This window comes from Protopterus annectens, chromosome 6.part0, assembly GCF_019279795.1.
Source record: "Protopterus annectens isolate FY-2018-M chromosome 6.part0, PAN1.0, whole genome shotgun sequence".
Classification (NCBI taxonomy): Eukaryota; Metazoa; Chordata; order Ceratodontiformes; family Protopteridae; genus Protopterus; species Protopterus annectens.
In genome coordinates this window covers 1,896,275,773-1,896,284,959 of record NC_056737.1, presented here as the reverse complement: position 1 = coordinate 1,896,284,959, position 9,187 = coordinate 1,896,275,773, and the positions used below count along the sequence as shown (strand labels likewise).

The following is a 9,187-nucleotide window of genomic DNA, read 5'->3' as shown; positions in this document are numbered from 1 at the left end:
TTCACTTTTTGTAGTACGAGAGGTGGCGTTCCTCATTTTGGAGATGGAAAGGCGAAAGCTAAGACACACACACTTTTTCTATATCTAAAAACAGCTTCGAGATGGCAAGACAGTCAATAAACGCACACACGCACAAACGGACACACAGTACTTTCTTCTCAACCAGCTGAAATAGACGCGTATAATGCAGAACGTTAAATAATTACTCAGTCACACACTTGTAGGAATCAAATCCTGTTAATATTTTATATCTTACTTTTAAATATACAGTATAAAACGATACGCATTTCATACATATGAACACTATTGGCACGTAGAACAGTGTTTTGCAAAACATTTTCTGATAAATATTATTTCCACAAGTCGTTTTTAAGATGGTGTGCTATCTGCTGATAAAGTCAGCAGCACCTTGGAGAGCTCCCGTTCACTTAGCTCCTCCCCTCACTTCTAATACTGTTTTGTGTCTCAGACCATTTGTTTAGAATTCGGTTTACAACCATCGTCCGCATCCTTAATACATTTATACAGCTTGATACATTTTTGAGGGTGCAATAAAAAAAATCTAGTAGGTATTTCACAAAGAACGCAGTATACACATACCTCTCAACCGAGTAGCACAAGAAATCTGAATAAAGACAAAAATAATGTGGGGGTGGGGTAAAGGCCCCAAAAATAGGGACAATTTTTAAATATTGCTCTTATAAACTTAGAAAGTTGCTAGAATAACAGGGGTCGCATTAACATGCATTTTCTGAAAGATATAAAGTCTAAAACTCAAATGTCTGTCATTATCTAGTAGCTTCAATCCACAGCGATTTATCGGAAAACTACACATTTTATAAGGAACAGACCAAAATATGATGCAAAAATCTGGACATTCTGCGAAAAAACTGAACAGTTGAGATGGATGAGTATACCTCAGCTACGGCATTTCATCAATGTGCCGCAGTCTGTCATCACCCTGCCCCCGCCCATTCTCTGGCGTGATTTTACAGAAAGAAGCATGCATTTCAATAATAAAAATACCAATGAATTTCTGATGTACAGTACTGCCATTCACAGCGGTATGGCTAAATCTAGGCTATTTGTTCAATGAATGTATGCAGAGACCAGCAGCTTTTCGTTTCCACCCTTTGTATTCATACATCTTAAAAATAGCACTGTTGGAAACAAGTGTGGGGCTAAGTGGACACGTCTTTCTGCATACACCCAGAATTCTGTAGGTTCGGCAATCCAGTGCCTCAGCCACTATCATGACCCCACATTGTAATCCATGACTAGGACTGAAACCAGTCCCACCCTCCCCTCAAAACAGGTTTACAGCGAACCTTCCTAGCGATCCAGATTGATTGTCCAGCGTTCATTTGAATCATCAGCTTCCCCTTCATTTTTCAAGTCCTGAAACACTTGAGTGAAGAAGTGGGGGTCAGAGTTTATCTGCAGCATTTCGGCACTCATGGTTTCAATGACCTTCAGGCACCGTTCCCAGAAGATTTCCTTGTCAGTTTCCACCAAAAATGGCTTGAGTGGATAAGAGATTTCATTGCCCATGTAGGAGTAAGCAAGGTAGAGGGAGGTGAGAAAGGCGGCCTGCAGCTCAGATTCGCTCTTAATTTCTTCCTTGATGGCTTCCCTGCAAAGCATGTAGACAAAGACAAGGTTGGCAGGAGTGATGAAACCCTGGTCTTGCCAACCCTGAAGAAGAAGAGACCGGTCCACATTTCTAAACCATAAAATGGGCTCGTTAGGGCTCAAGTCCTTCAGCTTGTAGCACCTCCTACAAATGAACTCGCCAAGGCACCGCAGCAATTCTCCGGTGGAAGCTTGAACAATTATCCTGCGGGGCGAGTACAGGGCACGGCTAGTGGGCTGTTTTTTAACAGACACTAGCTGCTTACCAGACTGCGAAGAGTTATGGTTCTGATTCGGAACGGTTGGCACAGGTACAGGAAGAGGCCCAGATTTCTGATTTCGCGTCAGTCCTTTCCGATCCGAAGCTGGTTGCTGCTGGAGGGATTTCTTCAAATTTTGGTTGTTCAATTGTTCTACAAGGTTGTTCTTGGGTTGGGGGCCCGGGTTAGGGTTCACCTTCTTGGCATTTTTTCGTTTGGCAGAGGCAGCTACCAACCGTTTCCAGTTAAGGGCTGATATCAGTACAGAATGCTTCTTTAAACTCTTCTCTGGCTTGCTATTCTTGCTGTTTGGAATAGCGGAATAGCCACCTGAAGAATCTGTTTTTTCATCTAAAATTCCACCTTTCCCTGAGCCTGGAGACAGTGACAACACAGTGCCCATCTTGCACAGGTGATGTTACAGTGATTTCTTTTCCTGGTTAAAAACCACCGCCGGAATGGCGTTGCTCCTTTTTCAAACAACACTGCAGATAAAAAAGGAATAATGAAAAACGGCTTGCTGCCGGTTAATACCGCGATGTCCTGAAATGATTAACCATTGAAAATGAAACGTAGATTTGTATCAATAAATGTTAAATCCAAATGCAGTTAGCAGGAAAAAATAGGAAGCCTTAGACCTTCAGTTTTCGGAATGGGAAATTGTCAGCAATTAAAAATGGTTTGCCAGACAACAAGGAGATGCTCTCAAGGGGAAAAACCCTTACCAGCAATGCCTCACCGAAGTGAGAGGTAGTAATCCCGCCCATTGGTAACCCCCCCACCCCCACCCCGACAGGCAAGGCTGTACTTAGACCTGCCAGTCCGCCGGTGTGGCCAACCTGCGCTCCGAACCTGTAGTTTGACAGATTTCTCAATCTGCAGGCAGGTAAGCTATTGGACAAAAGATCTTATCAGAAAACGTTGCGATGTAACACCAAGTGACCGAATAATACTGCTCAAGAAATACGTGTTTATTTATAAATGTGCCTAGGTGCTAAACTCAGATTGACTGACCTCATGCTTAACTCGTGTACCCAGGATGAGGATTTCGCAGTTTAGTTCATTTAATTCGAACGACTTAAATAGCAAGTAAAGATTATTATTTATGTCACTAGTTACTCCACTAATGTTTACTATAATACCTACTTTAAACAGTCAGGATTTACTAAAGAGGCTGAATAAGGACAGTGTGGCGCACGAAGTGGAAATGTCTGTATAAACCATTTTATCTTATGATATTTGATCTTGAAGGGACTTTGCCAAGAGGGGACATTTTAAATCACTGAAGAAAGAAGAAGGCATTTGCAATGAAGTTCTTTTACTTTTCACGTGAATTGATTGTCTCCTACGACTGCCTTAATGTTAAATATTTTGCTTTACATTTTATTCTTAGAGAAAGTAACAATCAACAGCAGAATACAAACTCATTTTCATTTGTGTTCTGCAGAAAACAAGTCAAACCAAACGAAGCAGTTAGTGCTGTTATAGGGTGTTTATTACTGAACGCAGTGAGAGCTACTGACAGTAAAATTGGCATAGCTGGTAAAACAACTATTCGATCAAGCCATAGATCTACTTGCAGGAAACAGATGATCTTCTTTATGCCATGTTCTTTGGACACAATAGTTTTGCACTCATGATTTCAGTAAACCTGCTCTTGAAAGTAAGCATCCATAATTTATGCATCACATTTGGGACAACACTCTACATGCATTCACTTTTTGAACCAGGCATTCAGTTTTCTGTAATTTCAGCTTTGTTAACCAAAACATTTGGCAATCTTGAATACCCATTTTGGTCCTGATGGCAGGGTATATTAGGCTTTGAGAAAATAAATTAAGATTCTAATATTACATTAAAAGTATGCATTTAGTTACTATGACCTTGGTACTTCACCAACCAAAGTAGTTGTAAGTGTCTGATGTTGTAAAATTGTGAAATTGACGTTTTCCCAAACATATTTTAAATAGGTTCCTTATTTATTCTCATGTTCCTGCTGTGAGAATCCCTTTTCCTACTTGCTGTCACACCTGCTGGATGAATTGTTGAGCACCAAGCACTAATTCTGTTCATTTGTTAACCAGGTAAGCTTATTGGACCCAGGAATCCCTTTACAGAGGTAACTCCAAAGCATTCTTTCCTGAAGGGATTTTCTGAGAGCCTCACATCAGGCAGATGGAGGTGAAAGGAATCAAACCCTGTGCACTTAACTACAGAAAGTAGCACATTTACAGTTGAGTTTTATGCCTCTGTGCTAACAGCAAAATATCTCAGCATAACCCAAACTAACATTCCATACATAAAAGGCATTCACTTTACAAGAAATGTAAGATTTGTTCATAAAGCTTCAAAATCAGTTAAGTCAAATTCTGTTTTACCCTCGAAAAATTCTAGTAGGTAAGAGAAGTGACTGTGCATAAACAATTAAAGAAAAGCAGCAAAAATGGCATTACTTAAGCAGAACTATAAAAAAAAACAATCCTCGCTCTTTATTTCCTTTTCAGAATATCATAATGGTCATATGATGTCCAAACAAAGATTATCAATCAGTCAGTCACTAAGCAGCTTTGATCAAAAGAAGCATACAATGTCTTTGATGTGGTGATTATGAATTACTCCTTATGGAAGTACTTTAGTATCAAACTGCTTACAGATGCACAATTTAATTGCAAAAACCCATGGTAAAAAATCAAACAAAGAAATAAGTGGACTTTTTAACCAAGCCACTATCACTTACCACATTCTCTCCATGGTTCTGGAAGCCCTCATACCCATGATGGCTTAAGTACACTAATTTAAATGCCACTGCATTTTAGAATTGACAACTATCCACAGACAACAGCAGTACTCTGGCCTAATGTAAAATGTGTTATTTTCTACATACATGCCAACTATCTGCACAATATAGCAATAAGCATGACTTTCATGGAATGGGTACTTTGTTCCATTACCTAACACCAGTATTCAATGTAATAGGATGCATTTGAGAATGGCTAATGTGTTAGACATCCCAAACTCCTGTATTTACCACTTAACTAAACTGATAAAAGTTTTGTTTGATCAAATTGCTCAGATCCCTGGCTTCTTTTGGGTTTTATGTTGGCACTATATGTAAAAAATAAGACATGTTCTCATAGCATTCTTCAGTTGTGTAGAATAACTAAGGAGAACACCAGCGACATCCTCCCCTGTACTGACAGTTATGTGGTACTTGAAGTCAGACATGGAGAGAACAGTGAAAGATGATTTCTGAAAAAAAGAAAATAACCAACAATTAGCTTCAGTGCATTATGTAGCCAATGTATTATATCAGCTACAAAATCCATTCTCTGATATGTACTTTATTAAAAGTGCCCCACAACCCATTCCTTTTCAGTTTTTCCAACAGTCTTCAAAATACTGTACATTCCATTGTGAGTGGACAAAATTGTCATCACGTGCCTGTGAATGGAAATTTAAAAATAGTGTTCAATGGGGCGGTGTCCCCACATGCTATTGTTACATAACAAACAAAATGACATCCCTTTCAGAGTTGCCATCACTTATACAAAAGGCAGATTCTTTGTTTTCTTTTTCATGAAAATGTCAAATATTTCCCTTTTACTTTCTTCAGTGAATTTAAAGAAAGGCATCATTTTAAAAATATGGTATTCAAATTCGTCTAATTCCAGCAATTGTGTTCCCCCATTGGTATGCATGAAATAATCAGAACTGGAATATTAGGGTTGTGACACTTTTAGTTCAGCTGCCTTTATAATGACATGTTATAGTCTTCTTTCATCAACTAAGTCTGACCCAGCTGACTCAAATCTTGTGCGTATAAAGCTTCCAGTATGACAACAATGACTCTAGTACCACTAGTATTAAAAGGAACAATTAGAATAGTCAATGCACTTGCCCGTGAATGCACAGGTAGTATGTAGTACTACTGCGGGGTCACAGAGGCATAAGTCACCATTAACAATGTATCCATCAATACTACTTTTGACTCTTCTACTGTCGTTAAACAGATAACAATTACAGGGCAGAGAAAGACCAAAGCAATGGAAGTTTGAAATGGTACTTTCCATTACATTAGTAGAACAGCAGTAATTCCATGGCCTATGCAGTAAGAAGTAAGCTCTAGTTGAAAATCCTGCAGATGGTACATTGGGTTAAGTGGAGATTTGTGACACTTTAATGGAGTAAATGTGTAACCGTGATACCAACAACCACACATGGGATATCAAAACCCATCAGTCTGCAGCCAGTGCCAGATACTGTCCTCTGCTGTTTGACTTATGTGAACAGTGTTCCACTCAACTTACAGTCATCAGCAAGATAATATAGATTGACCATTCATTTGTGTAACAGCTTTCCTGCCACTACTGTTTGTTAAACAAGAAAGCTAATCAACTGTGGTGCAAGACTGCTACAATACTGGGGATGATGAATCTGCCCTTTTTCAGGTATTGTGTGATCTCACAGTTGATAAAGAAATAAGGATGTAGTAAATGCTCCCACACTGGGGAGAGGGCATGCAGGGAGGTGCATGCATGCGCGCACACACACACACACACACACACACACACACACACACACACACACACACACACACACACACATTTACTCAAGACTATGACAGATGTAAAAAGTATTGAAACTTTGAATGCCTGTTATAGCACAAAAGAGTTCAAATCACAAATATATAAATGCACCTAAAATCAAATCACAGAGATTTGAAAAAAAAATGTTCATTTTTGTGGGGATCCTCTGCAACCCCCACGCCCCATGCTAATTATATATATATGAACTCTGAAATAGTATTACAGTAGGGAAAGTGTATATTCCACAATTCCCACTGTACACAATCTCACAGTTAAAGAACCCATTATGTTTGATTAACTTATTTTAGTCAGCTGTAATGGCTTTTTTAATCAAACAGTTGTTGTTTCAAAGGGTTGATGTAACCTATATGTGTGTGTGTATAAATACAAAGATTAAAAGGACAAAAGAGAGAATTACAAACAGTGGGGGGAAAAGAGTGAATACCAAAATATTAAATATTTCTCTTTCATAGGATCATAGGAGATTTCTAGGCCATGGCCACAGTGGTGCAGCAGTTGCCATTGTCGCCTCACAGCAAGAGGTTCACTGGTTTGATCCTTGGCTGGGGTGCCTTCTGTGTGGAGTCTGCATGTCCTCCCTGTGGTTGTGTAGGTTTCCTCCGGGTGCTCCGGTTTCCTCCCACATCCCAAAGACATGCTGTAGGTGGATTGGACACTCTAAATTGGCCCAAGGCATGAGTGCTTGTGTGTGTGTGCCTTCTGTGGAAGGTTGGGTGCAAGGCTGGCAACTTACGCTGTAAAACTCCACTACCAATCATGAGTGGATATGTGATCTGCTGTAGTGACCCCTAACTGGGAAAAGCCAGAAGAAGAAGACCCAGAGGTCATTCTTGCCAAGCCATTTCATCCCAATATAATACCATAGAAATGCTAGTCCATACCCAAGATTGCATTTAGTAATGACTGACCATATCCAGGAGGGTTGTGGGCACAATCCCTGGTAAGAATTTATGGTGCCCCATCCACTCGTCCAGGTTCCTCTTGAACAGTATCATATAGGTGCTCTGTTTCACATGAATTGGTAGCCTATTCCAAAGATGTGGCAGTCACTGGGCGATAAATCTGTCCCTCCAGCATGTCCTATTTAAATCGCAGGCCATGTGTAGGTCCCTAGAATGGGTAGCCCTAGTCCCGTTTGATTTAGAGATGTGCAGCAAGTTCATTAAGTTTGGGTCTAAGATTGCTCTGTAGGCCAGGCATAAGTCTCCCCTAAGAAGTCTACACGATACAAAGTATAGTGATAGAGACTTTAATCATTCTGTGTAAGGCATGTACTGGAGTCCCTTGATCTTCTTTGTTAAAAACCACTGAAGTTTCTCCAGTTGCTGCAGGTGATTTGTATGGTACATGAAAATAGGACGTTATACTCAATTATGGTTTGGATTAGTGTGAAGTATAGAGGGGTTATAATCTCTTTTGCTGTTGAGGTGATGCCTTTACTAATCAATTGTGTTATGTAGAAAGTCTTCCTTACTACAGTAGATACATGGTGGTCGAAGTTGAGGTCACAGGGTACTTAGGGTATTGTTGTTGATTTGATAGTGTGAAGGTATAGTGTTTGTGCTGAAGAAAATGATGATGCATTTCTTTACATTCAGTTTGAGACCATGATGAAGACGCCAGTCAATGGTCTGTGTAAGACCCTCCTAGAGTATACTGACATCATTTCACTAAAAAAGCACTACAACATTAAACTTTAGTTACAAAACCAATATTAACTATTGCCTTGGTGCCTCCGTATACCACCTTACTTGTCTGCTGATTCTGCCACTAACCCTTTTCATACATGGGTCTATATTATCAAATCGAACATTTAGGTTATCGAATACCTAAACATTGAACTGGCAATACCGAAAGCAAAAAACCATGAACGGACAATTTAACGCAGGGAAAGAATTCCCTTGGCTGTTATCCAGATTTTGCCCTTTTGTCCAATGTAGAGCTATCTCGGAGTTGATATATTTAGTTAGGGGTGGTGTGGGGGGCAAGGCCCCCCACTTCATTTGGGTTTAAAAGTGTTTTTTTTTTTACGGTCAAGGGAATTCTTTCCCTGCATTAAATCGGCTGTTCACAGTTTTCTGCTTTCGGTATTACCAGTTCAATGTTTAGCTATTTGATAACCTAAATGTTCAATCTGGTAATATAGACCCTTCCTACACATTACGTTACTGAAAATCCATTCCTTAATAGTAGCACTACACAAGACAAAATGACACAGATCATATTCAGCAACAAACAAGCAAGACAGTAAATCTGTCCCCTTACCTAACCCTTACTCTAACCTTAACCAATAAACACTTGAGCATACACACTAACTGCTACAACCTTTTCAGGCAAACACATTTCTCTGCACACTTCTATTTACCTACAGTATAGAAATGAGTATTCATTCATCTGTGCATTCATTCACTTGGTAGTTCACTCATTTGTGTATTCAGTCTTGCATCCACCAAACTTTTCAGTCAAATATGCATTTGCACTTTTAATTGTAACCATATGTCTTTGTCTGTATGTGTCCAAAATGCTGACAACAAAATGTCAACAATGCAAATGCCAACATGTAAATATGATAACGACATGAGTATTTTTTGAGCGTGCAAACAAAACAGGAAGAATACAAAAAACAACTTTTTATACAGGGGGTAAGTATTCAAGCACCCTTGCTAATTAAATGTTCTAACTGTAACA

General features: G+C 39.5%; 1 protein-coding gene across 1 annotated transcript; it reads right to left on the bottom strand.

The window, feature by feature from the left end:
- Nucleotides 1-719: 719 nt before the first annotated feature.
- On the bottom strand, nucleotides 720-2,654 carry LOC122804971 (cyclin-dependent kinase 5 activator 1-like). Its single transcript, XM_044075216.1, has one exon. The coding sequence runs from the start codon at nucleotides 2,293-2,295 to the stop codon at nucleotides 1,333-1,335; it is 963 nt and encodes a 320-aa protein (XP_043931151.1). The 5' UTR covers nucleotides 2,296-2,654; the 3' UTR covers nucleotides 720-1,332.
- Between the last annotated feature and the right edge of the window lie 6,533 nt (nucleotides 2,655-9,187).